The sequence below is a fragment of the Parasteatoda tepidariorum genome, chromosome 12 (assembly GCF_982258835.1).
Source record: "Parasteatoda tepidariorum strain Cologne lab strain chromosome 12, Ptep-v5.0, whole genome shotgun sequence".
NCBI lineage: Eukaryota > Metazoa > Arthropoda > Arachnida > Araneae > Theridiidae > Parasteatoda > Parasteatoda tepidariorum.
The window spans coordinates 35,152,986-35,173,792 of record NC_141766.1 but is presented as its reverse complement, the minus strand read 5'-3'; the positions used below and the strand labels follow the sequence as shown (position 1 = coordinate 35,173,792).

General features: G+C 28.3%; 1 protein-coding gene across 1 annotated transcript in view; it reads left to right on the top strand.

The window, feature by feature from the left end:
• Positions 1-20,807, top strand: part of LOC107443352 (E3 ubiquitin-protein ligase goliath) — a 55,650-nt gene extending 34,843 nt beyond the window's left edge. The window contains exons 4-7 of the mRNA XM_016057197.4: positions 2,585-2,656; positions 5,867-5,949; positions 8,008-8,104; positions 19,922-20,807. Of these exons, the coding sequence (XP_015912683.1) occupies positions 2,585-2,656; positions 5,867-5,949; positions 8,008-8,104; positions 19,922-20,359 (690 nt within the window). The 3' untranslated portion in view covers positions 20,360-20,807. The remainder of the gene's footprint in view (positions 1-2,584; positions 2,657-5,866; positions 5,950-8,007; positions 8,105-19,921) is intronic.

The following is a 20,807-nucleotide window of genomic DNA, read 5'->3' as shown; positions in this document are numbered from 1 at the left end:
CCCCCATTCAGAATCGTGGCGATATTGTCACAGATGTCACAGAACATTACAGAGTTCTTGCAGAAGGATTTTTTATTTGGGAAACAAAGAAGTTCCGTTTTTTTATGAGCAGAGTTTTTCGAAAAAAATTTTTTTTTTCACAGAACTTTTTTTCCCCTTTCTGCAGAACTATATTCAGAAAATTCCTTTCTTGCATATCAAAGGTGGAACAAAACGCTCGTGATTTTTTTTCTATTATCTTTTGAGAATAAGAAAATTCTGCACTAATTTTGAGAATAAAAAATTCTGCAATCTGAAACTCTAGCCTTTAGCTAGAGTTTTTGATTAATATTATAAAAAGTAATTTCCAAATAGCAAAAATTTAAAAAAAGTTAACCATACAAATATTTTTTAGAACAGGAGAATATTGCCAATAATATTAGAATATGTATTCTTTTATATTTAGATTTTTTTTAAAAAAATTCTTACATTTATAATTTTAAAAAATATATACTGTTCTGTTCTATAAATGAAGGCTTTTTTTGTAAACAGAAAGCGCTTCTGTTAGTTTAAATTAGTAACATATATATTTGCTCATTTTGAAAATGTCAGCACTTGAGACGGCTTAAAATGATGGAAAAGAAGCATCTTATGGACTTTGTATATAGTTTGCATTATAGTTTGTTGCAAAATTTTATAGATTTATTTGCATTATTGATTACAAAACTTTAAAAGCAATTTGCTCGAAACTGTTTTCTTTATTTGCTGTATCTCTAAATACAATTTTAAACTAATTAATTTTCTCACAATATTCACAATGAATATAATTCTATGTGCGTAAGAAATTTTTAGTTGGGTTGTCTGACTTTGAGTTATGTTCGAAAATGCAACTTATTTTATGTCATTGTTTGAATATTTTTTCAAAACGCTGCCATTTTGTGAAAATTATTATTTTTTTTAAAAATCATATCTGCAACAAAAATTGCATCCACGTAGTTTGAAAAGATCAAAAGGGAATCAAATTTGGATGATTTTTTTTTTTTACTTCTAACTACAACAAGTTATGGATAATTTAGAAAATAAGTTATGACATTCTATTAAAAATGCACTAATTTTTTAATTTGATAAAATTAAAATAAAAATATGTAGAATAAGATAAAAAAAATTTCAGTTAAGCTTATTGTAATCATTGCAAAATCCATTGAAACATTCTTCTTTTTCACAAAATTTTACTGTGTTGTTCTTCCTTAACAGTTGTGAAAGTATAATTGTGAATGTACTCTATATATATATATATATTTTTTTTTTTGTCTGATTCATTCTGTTTTGAAAATATTCTAAAATATGCATACTGTGAATATAAATTGTGAACAATATGAAAATAATTACTAAAATAAGTAAGTCGTAAAAAAAATTAAAAACATTTTTTGAAATTTTTATAATAAAATTCTTATGTTCTAAAAAAATATTTAGATCTTTGTGGTTTTGAACGAAATTGTGTAAACAATACCAACCTGAGTGTGACACATCTTATCATATTGTTCTTAAGAAATTATCTTCTTTTTTTTTATTTATTAAAATACAGTTTTCATATTTCTGAAAATTTTTGTATCTTACTAGTGAATGACTTATGGTAATAGTATAATGAAAAGCCATATTTTCAAATTCCTTAAGGAGAGGATAGATGAAAGTGGATTTCTTTATTTAAAAACTCTTGCGTGATTTAAAAGAGAATGCACTTTCTAACAACTGAAGATTTTTTATTTAATTTATTTATTTATTTTTGTTTTGATTCATTTTTTAAGCATAATTTTGGAAAAATATATGATAATCTGGAAAACTAATTTGAAATCAAATATTATTGTAAAAAATTAAAATACAAGTTAAGAATGACTATTACCTAAATGAAATAAGTGAATTAGCACAGATAGTTGACCATGCCTTAAATATTTATATATTTAAAACTATTACACTTATTACAATTATTATTGCACATATTGAAAAAAAACATCAAAGTAAGTTTTTTTCGATACAAAATATGTGTGAATCTTTTGTTACACAATAAACATCTAATTTGTGCAAATGTGTTATTTGAGTTTTATCTTTTTCTGTTTTTAACTTTAATGAATTTAAACAACAATGTTTCAAGAAAATTTTGCTGTTTTCTTTTTATATTTCTCAAATTTTAAATAATGTATCCTGAAATGAAACTTATTGAAATAGTTTCCCTTTCATTCTGAAAAATTCCGAGCTCAAAGGCAGCAACTGTCATAGATTCGTGTTGAATTCTAGTAAAATCCTGCCTCATCCTCTTAACCATGCTCATGAAAGATTGTTCTTTTTTAAACCCTTCAACGCTTCCATTCAATGTATCACTTATTCATTTATTGTAGTATGGGTCGCAGTTTCAAAAATATAAATATTCAAAATCTTGTCATTCATTTGTGATACCTCCGCGTAAAGTGTCCATCCCTAAAAGAACAAATTGAAAATGACCAATTTAAAATAAGTTAAAAACCTTTTTATGATATTACTGTCATTGTGTACTTTTAATATGGATTTTTATATTTGATGTATATTTTTATCAATTTGCTTTTATTTTCAGAGAAAGCTATGCAGTGCAGCAAAAAAAGCTTTAGATAAAATTCCTGTAAAAACAGTCAAAACTGATGAGTCTGTAAGCTCTATTTTCATTTATTATTTGCAATTTTCTTTTTAACTTTTATTGAATATTATGCAGTAAATGTTTGTTAGTAGAGTCCCAATCAGAATAACGATTTTGTTTAATTTTGACCCAATTTTAATGCATATTTTTTTTATTCAAAACCTTTTCTCTTAGTTTAATGGAGGAAATTATTTAAATTTTTGGAATTATTTAAAATTATATATATTTTTTTAATAAAAATTGTTTCAATGTTATAATAATAGCTTTTTATTCTAATCATTATGTTAGATTTCAATGAGTATTCTTTAAATTGCATTTTATATTGTTGTGTTTCATTTTGATCCGAACATTTTTTCAAAATTTGAAGCTGAGAGCTCTTTTCTTTTTTCTTTCTTCTTTTTTTGGCATTATTATCAGTTCCTTTTCCCACATGGGTGCCTTAAGGTTTTTGTCACTTGCTCTTTTTATATCATCTCTTAGACTAATCCATTGAGCATTTCTTAAATTTCACCTTATATTGCTATTTTCATTTTGATCTGAACATTTTTAAGAATTTGAGCCTGAGAGCTCTTTTATTTTTTCCCCACATTATTATCAGTTCTTTGTCACAGCAGGGTGTCTTCTTATTGATCTTATTATTTTTAAGGTTTTTGTCACTTGCTCTTTTTATTTCATCTCTTAAACTAATGATTGCTCTTTCAATGCTGCTCTTTCTTTTGCTAGCACTTAGAAATTCTGCCTTTTCTATTGTTTTTTTTTTTTTGCCTGGCCTTTTTTCAGACTCTTAGGCCAGTCGCACACTGAGGAGGCAAGTGAGAAACGAGAAGAATACGTAAGGTGGGGTAAATTTGTTTCCCATAGTTTTCTACTAGCAAGCATACATTGAGGGAGTGAAGAGTTTTTTCCCTCCAGGCGGCTAAAAACTCCTACAAACCTCTCAAATAGGTTCAACGCTATTTTCGCCACCTGTAAAACCTTGCCTCCTCTTTGCATGAGACTTTGTTTCACTCAAAATGAGGGACGATCCTCAATTGAATTAACAATATTTGTTATAAATGTAATGTTATGGATATAAATGTAATAAATAATATTTCGTATAAATAAATTAATTTAATTATTTTTCACTGACAATTTGAAGTTTAAATAGAATCTGTACTAGTTTTGTGTCTACTTTCTATTTTCCAAAAAGAAAAAAAATTAAACTACAGTGTTAATCGAATAATAAATTAATAATAGTTTTATATAAGTTTTGAACAAAATCCTTTAATGGAAGAGAGTGATAATATTTTTCTCTACATTAAATAATTTCAATAGAGTTATAAAATTCTCAGTAATTTTCTCTTGGATAATATTCTTGACAATATTGTTCTAGAAGTTGCTTACAATAAAGTCATACAAGGATTTTATTTTATATGATTTAAAGAAATAATTGTTATTTAGCAAATAGAAATAAATTTGTAGTATACTGAATAAGAACTTTAAAAAGTGCTCATTGAACAATTTTAAGTGCGCAAAATTGTTCTTAATTAATATATTACAGGCATAAATTATGCTATCAAAAATTAGTTTTCAAAGCTGATTAATCACATTATTAAAAAGACGCTCTTTTTTAGTTCTAATTTCTTTTTCTATTTTGAAAGTTATTTTTTAATGAATTTCGATAAAGTTTTTTAAAAATATTTTTAATTAATAGTATTTGGTAATTAATATCTATGAAGACTTTTCCTTTAGTGTTGCTAAATTGCAATTTCATAGTACTAAATTAAATTACATTAAATGCAAATTCTGTGAACCAAAATTCTGTGTATCAGTTCTGTGAACCAAAAATTGTTCTTAAAAAACTGTTAAGAAATGAGAACTATTAAGAAATTAGCAATCAGTTTCAAGAATAAATAAACCTTTCTTTTTCTTTTTAAAAAAAAAAGATAAGAAAAGAAAAGCTGTTTATTTTCTCATTTTTAAAAGTTATTTTCTTCTTAAAATTGTCCAGAAATTTTTTTTAAACATTTTAATTTAATTAATGAAAATAGCTTTTCGCCATCTGAGAATGAAGAGTAAAAAAAAACTTTTTCTCCAGTTAATTTAGACTTTGTTAATATTTTCTATATCGCTAGGCATATATATAGATAGATAGATAGATTTATATATATTAGTTCTATTCACTTGCAGCTTATGCCCAGTAAATAAAACTTATTGTTTTTCTTAATTTTCTTCACGTTTTTTTCCTTTTTGTATTTATTTATTATGCTATATATATATACACGCAAATATCTGCTGAATCTATGCCTTCGTTGAGGAAGAGTACACTTCCTCAATGTGCAGCCCTTTTTTCAGCTCACCTCCTAAAAGCCCATTTGGTCAAGAGGCGAGAGTCAAACTGGGGGTTTTTCACCTCCCTCTCGCTTCCTCAGTGTGCAGCCGGCCTTAGTGTGGAGATTATATGCACTAGTTAGAGAATGGGCCTCATTCTTACCGCTTATAACTTTATACTAGGTGTCCCAAAACTCATGGTACATATGTTAGGGGTGTTAGAAGAAAACTAGACGAGCACAAAACACCATACAATCCATGTTCTGAACACAAGTCGTAATTCACTAGAGGGCTCAGACTTTTATTCTGAGTCTGGGCTTTAAAATATATATGTCTGGACATTTTCTTCTGGGGTCACATGAAGAGTCTCATCTGTGACAGTAGTTCCACAGATTCTGAAGATCTTGTTGCCTGGATATCCGTAGCTGCTGATACCATAAGAGGGATGCCTGGTGTTTTTGCCAATGTACGGTGGTGGTAGTCACTCTTTTTATGGTAGGAAGATTGTGTTAATGTTGATGTTCCCAATTTTGAACAGTTCCTGTCATATAGAACTTAGTGTTGTTTAATTTGATTTTGTTTAATAAAACGTTTTTCTTAATTTTATCAGTTTCTTTTCATTCCATCTCTGTCTTTTTTTTCTCATCATTTCATGACACAGCATATTTCATGCTCTAGTGCTTTATGACTTGCATTCCAACCATGGATTATCTGCTGTTTTGTGCTTGACTAGTTGTCCTCTATCACTCCTTAACAAATGCACTATGAGTTTTGAGACACCCTGTATATTGTGTTGTTATTATATACTGTTGTACTTACTTTTTGAAAGTTGTTCTAAAATTGTTTAAGTTTTTATTTAAAATAAAAGTTTTAATTATTATCCAATATCTATTGACCTAATTTCTTTATTAGGATCAAGATGAAGATTATGAATGTTGTGCAATTTGTATAGAATCCTTTCAACAAGGAGAACTTATAAGATCTCTTCCTTGCAGGTAGATTTTAATTACTATGTTGAATTTATCTGATCTAATTTTGTACACAGACATTTTTCATCCTTACAAGTTTTAAAGTAATTTAATCAAAAGTTTATTATTATAATCTAAAAAAAGGCATTTCATTTTTTATTTAATAGGTAATTTTTAGAAATTATGTGCTAAAACTTATACAAATATTAGTTTAAATATCTAAATGTTGTAAGATATTATATATCTAAAATACTAAATTAATATTATTTATTTTTATATTGAGATGTACTAAACAAGGATTCCCACATTAGAGTGTGATAGTAACAGGGCTGCCAACTTTTTACACTTTTTGAAAGAAACTTTTCCTCATGTAGCTGAATTCATGTTTTAACGTATGATTCTTAGTTTTGTAAATTTGGTTTGAAGTTATTCTCCCAATAACTACATAAAATGATTATGAGGTCATATGAAGTGCCACTTTGTTCAGGCTCTTTTGGTATGAAGTTTTTAAAAGGTTCGCAAAACTATCAAAAATTTTGAAAGTTTTAATTTTTAATTATTTACCACTCTATGAAATATTTCGCAAAAACCATAGTAGTTGGCAGTCCTGTAGTGATTTCAGGTGGTGAAGAATTTTGCACTTATAAAAGTAGCTTTTCAAGCTTACTATTTTATTATCTTGGGGCATATTTTCACTTTGGTGTAATTTAACTTTTATGACTAAAATATTATTGTTTTCTTGTCTTGTTATTAAGTTTAAATAAAAAATTATCAATTTGCATTCAGTCTTTAGAAAGAAAAGCTGAAAAAGTTCAAAGCAATTAGCTTCTTTTTATTACATATTACAACAATATTTAAAATACTTGAAGATATGGTTAATATATAATAAAGTTTAAAAAATTCACACTTCAGAAATTTTATGAAATATAAACTAAATTGTTAATAATTTCCTTTAATTCTTTTTTATATTTTTATAAAAAAATTGCCCTATATTTAAGCAACAATAAAATATTATATTTTTTTAGTTTATTGTTTCATGATTAAAAGATTGCCTTCTCTGAAGATTTGCAGTTTATTAGATTTCTGAATTTTTGATAATTTGTTGTTTATGATTAGCATGCTAATAAACAGCATTCACAAAGTTTCTAAAAAGCATAATAAAAAAATTGTAAACCTAGATTTGTGAAGCAAAAAATAAATAAATAAATAAAAACCTTATGTTTTAAACAAATTAATTTTTTTCTCTTTAAACCTAATATTGGTATGAAATTTTTAAGTTTATTTTTATGCTTGTCGTTATTTCTTTTGAAATAAGAAGGAATGTTACTGACAACCTTGGGTGATATGACCATCCCAGATAATGCAAGTGAATTGCTTACTAATGATTTTAATGAAAAATTTAAAGAACAGAAAAACACCACTGTTTTTTTATTATTTTTATGTAAATCTATAATGTATATATTTAATAAAATTTTCTTGGAAAGTCAATTTAGAAGTGAAAAACTACAGTATATTTTGCATTAATAAAACTACAGATATGCAGGGAAAAACCCTTTACTATATCTAAATGGTGTTTATTTTGAAATGACATTTATTATACACATAAACTTGCTAACTTTTTCTATTTTCCCTGTAATTAAAGAAAAATGTAACAAAATGTATAACATTACTAATGCAGTTTCAATTTCACAGAGGATATTGTTTTACTTTATTATATTTGTAATTTTTGTAGTTGAAGTGAAAAATTGCCATTTTGTTGGAAATATTTTCTACAAAAATTTTAGATTCAATAAAAACAACATTATTAATCAAAAAACTGATAAACTTTTAAGTGAATTCAATAAAAAAATAAGCTTATTACTAAGCACAGTCTAATGACATCAGTCAAACATGCGCTTAGTTCCAAATTTTTTTCTTACTAACCAATTGAAATATGGTATAACAAATGTAGAATAATGTGAAAAAAAATTAATAATGCACATTTTGCATACTTTACTTTTTAGATTATCAGTATATAATTTTAAAAAATTATTTTAAGCAATTACAATGACATAACTAAAATCAAATATCTATGTTTCTTTTTAGGCATTCTTTTCACAAAATTTGTATTGATCCTTGGCTATTAGAACACAGGTCTTGCCCAATGTGTAAATTAGACATTCTCCTACATTTTGGTTTGGTGGTAAGTTCCACATAACTTTATGTGTACCTATTTCATCATTAATATCTTAACTCTTTTCCTTTATGTTTTTAACAATTAATAATAATTATAAATTATATTGTTTTATTTCATAACATGATTAACTTTGAAGTCGCTATTTATTGTGCCTGCTATTTCTGTGGAAAAAATTAAACTTATTGCTTATATAATTCGGTAGAACCGTAAATCTTTCTAGAAAATCTCTGACATTTTAAAAAAAAAACAATTTCTCTAATTTAACATAATTGTTTCATTATGTACAATTATGTTATTTATTTGTCCTCTTTGTGTTTTTTTGGGCACATCAGCGTCCAGCATATCTCTCCATCTTATCAATATGGCCTCTATCTCCTTAGCAACACCCATCCTGAAATCCCAAAGATCTTTAACTCATTTGACATCATGCACTGTAAAGTAAGCATAGGTTTTCCTCTAGTGATTTTTTCTTTTTGGGGCCCATGTGAGAGCAACAGATATTATTTTTTCTCTGAGCATTCTAAGTGCATGGCCAAGCTAATTCCATCTCCGTGTAAACATTTCCTCTTCTGTTGTCTTTATTTTGATTTTTCTCGATTTTCGTTTCTTATCTTGTATGGCCAAAGAATTATAAAAATAAACCTGAAGCATTTGTTCTGAAAGGTTTCTGTTTTTCTATTTTTTTCTTCTTCTATTTCCATATTTCTAAATCATAATGTAGAACTGCTTTGACAATTGTTTTGCAAATTTCTATTTTTGCTTTTATTTTAATATTCGGTGTTCTTAAGAATTTTTGCAGTCCTTTAAAACATGCATTGGCTTTAATCATTCTCTGCATTATATCTTCACTCTTGCTATCTTTTTATCTACAACAGTAATGATAATTAAATGATTCCACATCATATATTTGTTACTTTTTAATTTTAAATTTGTCATTTTTCTTTAAATTTATTGTTTTAGTTTTTTTTGTTGTTTAAAGATAAACCTACACTCTTTGATAGTTTATTAAAAGTGTTTTAAACGGAAGGTCTTAATGTTAGGATGCAAAATGTACAGTGTCATCAGCAAAATTAAGATCTTTAAGAATTGTGTTGAAATTCCATCTGATTCTCTTTTTTTTATCTTTTAAGGTTTTTCCGTAATCCAGTCAATTACTAAAATAAACAAAAATCCTGTGAAAATGTATACTTGTTTCACCCCAGTTTATACCAAAGAGAAATCAGTTTACTGTCCATTAATTTTGACACACTCTTGACTGCTATCATACATACCCTTTATTATATTTGTATGTTCTTATGATATTTTGTAAACTGAAATTTATGCATAAACATGCATTAAATTTTAACCTTTGCTCAAGAATATTTCTGAGTTTAAAATGTGTTAAATCATCCTGATTTAACTACAAAAGTCTGCTTGCTCTTCTCACAGTATTCCATAAGTTTAATTTTTGATTCACTTTTTAAAAAAATTTCCTATTATTTTTCCTGGTATTCAAAGAAGGCTGATGTCTCTCCAATTTTTGTATTTTGTAAAGTTATTTGAGAATTTTCCCTATTACTGTTTCTCTCCATTGTTTTCTTTTCCTTCACTTCTTTAAATTTTATTAAAGAGTTTATGGATTTGTTTCATAGATGTTTTTTGGTCTGCCACTATGCCATCGCAATCTACGAATGTCTTTGGTTTTGTAGCCATCAGAGCATCTTGTATCTTGTCCAGTGTAATTATGATCAATTAAATCATGAACATTGTCTTTTTTGTTCTTTTGTCATTTAACGTGCCAAAATTTCTGCTATAAAAACTGTACAATTACTTCTCAACCAATGTTTCACATTTGGGATCTTTCGACACTGACTAAGCATTTTTTCCCGAATATCGTTTAAAAAATTTTAAACGTCAATTTCAATTCTGTAGAATAATTGAAGCACAAATATGTACTTTTTTTTATCTGTACTGTGTTTAACAAAGTGAAAAAGAAAGGGAAGCATTCCATATTCTAAGAGAGAAAAATTGTAGTGGTGGTTTTCCTTCGAAGTGAAGATCATACAATGAGGCAATGAAAGAACAACTTTAGTCCATTCTTTCCTTAATTTCAGAGGCATATTTGGGGTTTGCAGTTCCCAGGAAAAAATCAAAAAAGTTTTTAACACTTGTAATTCTTCATCACATGATCACAATTTTGTAATTCATAAAAAAGTATCTTACAAAAAACACACAGACACATGCACACAAAAAACATTATTAGTTGGAGACTCCTACTATTTATGGCTGCGCTGTTGTGGATTATTTTTTTCAGCGATAGTGAATTAAAACAGAATTTTTTTTAAACAAACAGAATTTTTCAAAATAACTTATTGAACCTTAAGTACATAAGCATTCCTTTGTACAACTTTATATGTATCTGTTTAAATTACTTGTGTTTGGCAGGAAACAAAAGTCTATTAATTCTAATTTGTTAATATATTACTCTTCCTACCACCAGGAAATTTTTTTTCTGAAACTGTGGAGAATGCCTAATAGTTTGAGTCGCTGAACACAAGAGAACCACTCCCATTTTAGAAGGAAAAAAACACTTCTGTCTTTCGTTTTGATACAAAAAAAAACTTTTTTTCTTGATTCTGCAAGTTTTTTTTAATTAATTCTATTTAGAGTCTTTTTCCTCACCTTTCTGTTCCTTTAGCTTTTTAACATTGACAATATGGCTGAAATTCTTTTTTTATTTGGGCTATGATTTGTATTTATTTCTTTTAATATTTTTTTAAAAATGCGTAGTATATTTAAAAGGTATGAAAATAATACTCTATAGATATCTTTATTTTCGTTGTTATTATTATGATGGCATAAATCTTGGAAATAAAATTTTTCTACAGTTCTATTATAGGAATGTTAATGTATACTACCCAACAATAATAGAAGAGACACTTTCAGTTTTTGAGATTTTTTTCAAATTTCTCAAGAAAATTTCTTTGTAAAAACCGCTGATCATTTTGAGCTTTCTTTTGAAAAGTACTAAAACTACTAAGAAAATAGCCTAAAACTTTTTAAATTTTTAAGATATTCAAATCAAATTTTTTTAAGTTGCCAAATACGATTTACTACAAAATTATTAAAAAACTTTTTAAAACTTTTTCAGTAGATGTGCTGTGTAAAAGAACTAGCTTAAATACTCATAACTTGTGCAGTTTTTTTTTTAAATTTGATTGCAAACTTTGTAATTAATCTTAAATTAATCTAAAAATATCTGTAAGGTTATAACAAAAACACTTAAGGCGAAAAAATTAATTTTTATAAAAATGTCAATTTCTTCATAAATATTTACTCTAAGTTTACGAAACTTTATGCAGTTATTAAAAATAGCAACTAAAGTTATCGATACAAGATACAAGCTCAAGACACAAGTATCAAGCTTATTGCTTGATTTTCTGGCATAAGGTGTTCAAAAATACATGTTTTCTTTCATAATTTATAGTAGGCCGCTCAAACCTCTGAAACCTTTAAATTTTATTTCTAAGTATGAAAAATCGCATGAATTAAACATTACTAAAGTTACAAAATAATCCTTTAAGTATTTTTTGAGAAATTTAAAAAAATGTCAAAAACTGGAAGTGTCTCTTCCATTATTGTAGGGTAGCTTATGTTAAAAACTTTTTAAATCCATTTCTTCATTTTCTATATATCATTTTATAACTGCAAAATAAGGAACTAAAATTGAACGTATAATTAAATTTAAATGTAATTTTAAATCTGTATTGATTGTTATCTTATTTAAAATTGTAAGTTTCCAAAGTTATTAGAAGTTGTAACCATGAAAGACCATCTATTTTACTTTGTTGTGATTAGAAACATCTTAAAGATGTTAAATGATGCCTAATTTAGGTGAAAAGATTAATTTCAAATAATATCTTAATAACAGGTTTGCAACAGCTATTATAAATTTATAATAGTAGTAAATGTGCATAAATACTCGCAGAAATTTTAGTCTTTAAATGCTATTTTATCATTTAGAGATCAGAAGAATATTTATACAGATGCACTTTTTTCAAATATAATATGCAATGGTGGTCAAAAACATATTAAAATATTGTCATACATTACATTTTCATCAACTATTTTTATAGTTTGTAAAAGCCATTTGAAACTTATTTTTAAATTTATTTTTCTGTGGGCAAAATATTTATAAAATCCATGGCACAATAGAGGAAAGACTTTTTTCACATCTGAGACATATTTATATTTCTTGGTAATAATCTTTCAAGCTTCAAAAAAATTTTTGGGAAAATAAAAATTCTCAATGAAACTGGCTCTAATTTTCTTTTATTTTGTAACTCAATGAAATCATATGAAAAGTTACATTTGGCAATTCCACTATTAAGGCAATATCATTTCTCGGGTTTACATCTGGTTTCCTCTGCACTTGTTCCAAGTTTTTGATTTTCATGAATTAAGAAAATTTTTTAAGAAATTACTATTATGGAAATAACACACAAATGTCAAAATTGAAGCAATTAATGTAAGCAATTAATTTACGTATTTCCATGAATTATATAAAAATTTAAAAGCTTTTAATGTTTTATCAGAAGAAGATTATGATATTTCAAGAACATTCAAGTTTTAAATATTGTGACTTGTAATAATTATGAGAAACCTAAATTTGTTACAAATGTAATATTTGGTGTTATGGAAGTAACACTATGATTTTAAATTATGGATTCGTTCTTGCAAAATGGAAACCACAATTAAATAAAAGATTACAAATGGAAAATGACATATAACTAGGAAAAAATAGTCTTAATGATTTTATGAATATATTTGATAATCAAGAAGAAATTTAACTGGCATATTTTTTTACAAATATATTTTGTTAACATCTTTTATTTAAGACATTATTACATTAAAATTTATAAAGTAAGAAGTTCAATTTTTGACCAAGTTTGTGAGTGAATATGAAATAAGTACTGCTTTTATTTTTGTTATTGCCAAAGAATTTACTTACAATGCTGTAATGAATATTATTAAAGAAAAAAAATCAGAAAAGTTTTCCCCTTCAATCTGTGATAGGTCTAGCTAATGTTTTTTAAATTCATTATTATTATTTTTTTTATTGCTAAGCCTTCCCTGGACGACCATAAAAGTTTTTATTGAAACTTTTCCAGAATTTTCAGAAGGTTCTTTATTAACCTGTTCAATGAAATCTCATGAACTGATATAAATTTAGCTTTGACCCATTTTCCAAATTCAGTCTATATAGAGAATGTTTGATATTATTTATGTTTTCAATTCTTACACCAATGGTCTATCTAGAGCAAAGATTATACATAGGGGAAGAATGCATGTATATTATCTTTATATATGTGTGTACATTAAACATGTACATTCAATGTATATGCAGATATATATTGTATGCAACTGAATGTATAACCATATATATTGTATACAAATTTCATATGGAAATTGTAGCAACATGCAATGCATGTATGTTCATACATGTTTACATTGTATGTAATACTATGTATGTACATTTAATGTACATAAGTGATTCTAAGTAAAATGTACATAATGTATCTATCATACATTCGACAATCAATAGTGTTTAATAATACATACTGTATACAGTCAAATTTACTTATATATTTTGCTCATGTATTTACTCATTACATGTATTTTGAACATTTATAATTAGGGTAACATGTAATCATGATTACATGTAACCGTATATTTTTATTACTTATCACAGTAACAATTGTAATCAAAATTATGAAGAGCTTTAATCACAAACACAAGTAATTGATTACTATAATCGATTAATGATTGCTGTAATGAATTTGAGTGATGAATATTTAAAGACTCTATGATAATTAATGATTACTATAATCTACATTTATTCTCAACTCCGTTTGAAACTTTTAGATATTCAAATGAGGTCAAAACTTTCATTGATTCTCTTTGGTGAAAATTCTGCTTAAAGTGACCAAGAAATCATTTAAACTTATTTTTAGTTGTCATTCTTCACAGAGCTCTAGTTGAGGTTGATCAGTCTAGTTAGTCGGAAAGTAATTGGAATTTTATTTGATCAAATTCTTTTTTACCATAAAATAGCAATCAATTCTACTTGTAGCAATCAGGAAACTATTAAAACTTATATTATCATTCCACATAAAGATCCAGTTTAAATTAAGGTACTCTTGCTAGTCAAAAATTGAATGCAATTTTATTGGTGATAAATTCTTTTGGATATAGAATGACAATGAAGTATGCTTGCAGGGACTGAAGAAAAATTGAAACTTGTATTGTCATCCAGCACAGAACTCTTAAAATTTGGTTGCTATTTAGTTAAATATAATTTAGTTAATTAAACCCGGTAAATTTAATTAAATGTGATACATTAATTTAGTTTAATTGTTATTATGTATGCAGAGGGCAAGAATTATGAAATACTGGCCAAGTTTTATACCCAGTACGCTTTTTCCCCCAGTTTGCCACTGCTTTCTGCTTTAATGAACAACTTGTCAAATTTTCTTTAACTGTTAACTAATTTAGTTAACTTTTAATCCAGCTTAAAGCCAAAATGTAAATATTAGCACTATAAAGCACCACCTTTGCTCTGAAAAACTGGCTATAAAAGGTGTGAAGTAATTTTCCTTTTCTGAGACATACACAAAATAGTGCTTGTTATATAATAAAAATTATTAAACCTCTTTCCTTGCTTTGGAGATCACCTTACTTATGAGGCAAACATAAACATTCAAACAGAAACAGTTAAAAGGCTTTGGCCTGTTCTACTTTTATATTATATTTATGTCTATTAGTGTCATTTACAGCATTAACTTTCTTTTAAATTTAAAATCTTGATTCGTTACAGACATAAAAATGAAAGTATGCTACACTCATAATGCAAAATGTTACGTCTAGAAAACCAGTTTTTTTTTTTTATTGTAAGTTGGAAAAAAATTGTCCTGGTCTTGTAACTTAATGTTACTAATACTAAAAGGATCAGAAAATATTTTAAATAATATTGCTTAGTTCTTACAAAATATTAGCTTTTGTTTAATTTGTGTTGCAGAGATAATAAGAATTGCCCAATTTTAATTGTTCAATCGCCAAAATTATATTTATCAAAGAAAAATTTATCACATTATTGTATTATTATGCTTCTAAAAATATAGATAAAATTCTGAAATATATTAAATATGTAAATGAATTACTTAATTAAGGCTTCAATTTCACATGTTAAAAATTTAAACATGAGTTTTTGGTTGAAAATGTAGGTATAAATTTAATAGAAAACAATTTACATAACATTGAAATATACATTTTAGGCTTTAAAGCTTTATAAAATATGTAGAATTTGCTGAAGTTTGAAATATTGACATTTTGGTTTACTTTTGTTGGAATTGCCTTTTGTAATGAATTCAAATTTGCTCCCTAATGACTAGTTTTAGTGCCTAGAAAAATAAGCCAAATTCCAAATTCATTTGTTAAAATTTCAGTTTAGCATTGAATAGGTGCATTTTGTGCTGTGTCTATTTTCTTAAATATATATTTTGAGCTGAGTAAATTTTCTTAAATGTACATTTTGAGCTATGTTCATTTTCTAAAACAAGAATTTTGAGCCATATTCAAAATAAAGAACTCACTCGTGCAACATTCAAATCCAAGTTTAATTAGTACTACATTGTGACATCGAGTCACAGGCTAATTTAGTAAATCCTGATCCAATTCTTACATCGCCCCTTAAAGCCTTAGTGCAATTGGGACACTCTCCCCGGAAATTCCATTCTCACCCTTTTTCTTGGAAGAACACCTGGCGTGGTATCTGTGATCTCCACGTGAAGGCTACGAGTGCTCTTAACCATAGCTGAGTTTTAGGGAGAGAAACACTTTCACTTTAATTTCAGTAACAACTAAACTTTCAGAAATTAGGTCATTGTACTTTAACTTTCAAGCATTTCTATAAATATGAGGAGCGAAAGACGCTCATTAGCATTCGAGTTCAGTTGAGTGCAAAGTTACGGTCCCCGCGAGGAGCATTTTTTTCCATCTCCCCCCTCACCTGAGGTCAGGGATAAAATTTAACATGGCGTCATCATCACCATTGATGTGTTTCTTCACTGCCATTTTTTAAGCTTTAAGCGTTGGCTTCCTCATAACCCAACTACATCTTCAACATGTTCTTTTCGAACGACGTTGCTACGACAGCCATGCTCATCTTTATATTCCCGTAAAGTTCTAACTGACTCTTAATTTTTAAAGTTTTACAAAGAAAAATTCCAGTTTTTTTTTATTTTTTATCGTGCTCTACAAAGAAAATACGATTTAAACCTTGGGAGATGTGAATGACGACACACGCCATTTTACGTGGACAGAACTTACCGATCATTCTTGCTCCTTTTTTGTAAAAATTTGTCATCCATTTGTTTTCAAACCACCAGGGGTTGACGGAAGTTTTGGTGCACCCCGCCTCCCACTCCAATTTGCGAAAAGATCACTAATTTCTGTGATACCGATTGCCTAGTATATTTAATTTCTGTGATACTGAGTTAACGACTGCCCACCAACCAACGGTTTCCACTTCTCTTGAAAAAAGATGATGCTGTGTTTAAAAGTTAAAGAATTTTAAATGAAATTTAGTGCCTTACATCTTCACGATTTGGACTCCTTCATTTGTGCATCTAAGGATTATTTTTTACAGGTGATTTTATCTAGGCTAAGGTATGTTTTCTTGATCACATTTTATTTAGTAATTCTTGACCATCCTGGACTACCACTAATTTTCATCACACGCCATGCTTTCTTTTTTAAATTTGTAATTTTTAATCATTCACATTAATTTAACCCTTTTAATTATTTTTCAATACCCAACCATCTAAACAGCACACATATATATAAACGAATTTGATTCAATGTGGCTCTCAAGTTTTTACAAATTACTTCAACAACTTAAAGTTTTGATTTTTTTATAATAAAGCTAGTGAAATATTTGAACTATTTACTCATATCACTATAGAAGTAGTCAAAATAAAGTTTGTTGCTCTTTCTAAATTGAATTTTCTAATGGTTTTAAAAAACTGATTCTTTTTTTTTCTTTATGGTATTAAATCCTTTATTCTTTACCATATGTTTCTATTAATCAAAAAATTTAGTTGGAAACAAATAGAAAAATATGACGCAATTTTTATCGTTTTTGTGTTTTGTTTCTTTGCCTTTTAAAAAAATGAATAAAGAAGTATCCAACAGGCAATTTTTGAACTCATTTTCACATCAGTTGCGTAAATCTGTAGAAAGAAATTTTTCGGACTTACTTGCATAATATTAAATTGTTTTTATAAATTATATATATATATATATATATATATATATATATATATATATATATATATATATATATATATATATATATATATATATATATATACAGGGTGTCCCAAAAGGTCGTTTACAAACTTAACATGCAGGTCTGTCATATCATGATGAACAATATTTACATAGGAACTTGTGTCCGAAAATTAAAACTGTGACCGCTAGAGGGCGATAATTGCACGAAAACGGGAGAGTGGGAAAAACAGTCATTTCAGGCGTGGACGTTGAAGGAGAAGGATGAATGAGTTTAGTAACGCAGAAATAGCCGACATGCATTACGTATACGGCGCCGCTGATGAAAACAGACGAGCCGCGGCACGGACGTACCTTGAGTGCTTCCCAAACAGACGTCAGCCAAGTCATGTTTTGTTTGGACGATTGCACCGCAGATTATGTGAATCAGGTGCTTTCGTAGCACGTAGCCACATCGGTCGAGAACGTGCTACACGCACACCTGTCGTAGAGGAAACCGTGCTACAGGAGTATGCCATCAACCCGCAAAGAAGTCTCCGAGAAGGCGAACGTGTCTTGCGTGTAGCTCGTTCCACCATAATGCGCATACTGCGCGATGACATGCAACACCCTTACCACTTCCAAAAAGTACAGGCTTTGTGCGCTGACGATTATCCCAAACGCATTGCATTGTCACGTTGGTATTTGCAACAGCGGGACGCACAGCCAGATTTTCCATCATGGATTTTGCTTTCTGATGAATCCTGCTTTACACGGGATGGTGTCGTGAACCTGCACAACATGCACGTATGGGCGCATGAAAACCCAAGATGTACACGTGCCCATGCACATCAACAACGTTTCAGCGTAAACGTTTGGGCTGGTATTATCGGTGACATGTTGATTGGCCCTTACCTTTCACCTGAACGCCTCGACGGAAATACCTATCGCATTTTTTTAGAAAGAGTTTTGCCGGATCTGATGGGTGACGTTCCAGCCGCTACACGCCGAAACACCTGGTTTCAGCATGATGGAGCGCCTGCCCTCTTTAGCTACGCTGTTCGAGAATACCTCGATAGGATTTATCCTAATCGCTGGATCTGTAGAGGCGGACCAGTCCCATGGCCGCCGCGATCCCCCGACCTGACTCCCCTGGATTTTTACCTGTGGGGACACATGAAGTCCATAGTGTACGAGACACCTGTAACATCGGACATGGATCTTATCGCCAGGATCGCGGAAGCGGCAGCACGTGTCCGTGACACTCCTGGCCAATTCGAACGGGTTCGTGAATCCATGCGCCGACGCTGTGAAACGTGCATTGTGGCGAATGGAAGGAATTTTGAGCATTTGCTGTGATGTAATGATGTTTTATAATAAAAATCATATTAACACCGCTATCGATATCATTTTTTTTCTCCTCATCCAAACCTGCACTTATCGCCCTCTAGCGGTCTCAGTTTTAATTTTCGGACACAAGTTCCTATGTAAATCTTGTTCATCATGATATGACAGACTAGCATGTTAAGTTTGTAAACGACCTTTTGGGACACCCTGTATATATATATATATATATATATATATATATACCTTTTAGGAATGTACTGTTCCTTTTATAAGTGATGTTAAGTTGTAGCCACTATTCACATTATTCTGAGCTATCATCAAATTTATTGTTCAAAAATTTTAAAATGAATTAATTGGAAACAATATCAAACAACAAAAATGTAAGACTAAAAATAAGAAGATATAAATTCCACTTGCCTACTATTTATTATAATTTGACTTATACATATAAAAATCAGTTATTCTTGGCTCTTATTTTTTAAACAAATTTTCTTCTTCTGATTCATAGCAATATCAATAGTTTCATAATACAGTTCTTCTCATTACTTTTAAGAGCAAAAGCTCTATGTCAGAAGAATTCTTATTACATCAGAATAGTTTTTGTTCTACAGCCTAAATTCATTTCAGTGACATCTAATTACTTTTTAACTTTGTCTTCACATATCTCTGATTTGTGTTTTATTAATTCTTGTAGTTTTTTGTATGTAAATAAAAATACTACATTTTTGTCAACATATATAAAATCAACAACATTTTAAACTATATTTAGCAAGAAAATCCATTGTAAGTTTGAGTAGGAAAAGTGAAAACAGTTTACCCTGAAAATAATTCATACCAGGAATTCAGAAATCATTTCTAAGATATTATCTCCCATGTAAATCCTATGGAAAAGATTAGCATAAACATATGGTAGTTCTTTAAAGGTGTCCCTTGTGTAAAGGTTGTTGCTAAATGAAATCTTTCTTTTTATTAAACGAAAAAAGTTATGAATTCTTTTGCTTGTGCTATTTATTTTCTTTGCTAATGCCATTTTTGTGTTTAGATCTTGTTTTCCCCTTGCCTGTGTAATAAAATGGGTTAAATCAGACAGTTTATCAAATTGCAGTTAAAAATTAAATGGCTTATTAATGTATGATTGAAGTTGTTTGTCTAATTTTGTTTTCATTGCAGTATACTGGGAGTCAAGAAAGTGTTCTTGAAATAGATGATGACGATGAATATAGGACAACTCGTCTAAGTTTAACAGAACATGAAATTGTCTTAGTTCAAAATCAGCATCGTCGTTCCAGTGTGAGAGTTGCTGTCCCTAGAAGAGAAGACAGAGCTACTTCTCCTTGTAGTCTATCTTCATTAGATCCAAATGCTGTTGTTGGAGAGCAATCATTTGTTACGTCAACTGTTGATGTAGCAGATGTTGCTATCAATACAATGGATTCGCCTTCTGAAGCCGATTATGAAAGTAGTGAAGAAAGGTGGACATCTCCCTTTCCCAAAACATTAACTGATAGATTTAAATCTAAAAGCCTTGAGTCCGTCACATATAATCCAACTATTATAAAGACTGAAGAGGCAAATTTTGAAGTCTGTGATTTAAGTTTTGAAAATTAATTTTAAACAGTAATTATATTTTTCTGTATTCAATATTGATAGTGTATGTTAGAAGTAATGTATGCAATTATCTGCTTATAGAAATATTAGATATTTACCTAAACCACCTTATTTACTAAGTGATTATCCTATTTATAGATGTGTGCACCAAATGTATTTGCTTTTATTGTTTATAAATTTAGTAATTAAAATATTTTATCATACGTTTTACAAAATTAAAAAGGGCCAGATTAGTTGACATGTAAATTTTGATTTAATATGTTTCATTGATAGATTTATTTAATCATAAGAAAATACAGTTTTATTTTATTCTATTAAATGCATCTTCCTAAAGAAGTTTTTTCACATTGATCTGTAGTTTTTGTTAATCTTATGTATATTTAAATTCTATTGTTATTGTTTAAATTGATGTTAATCTAGTCAAAATGTTATTAAAAAATAAATCTAA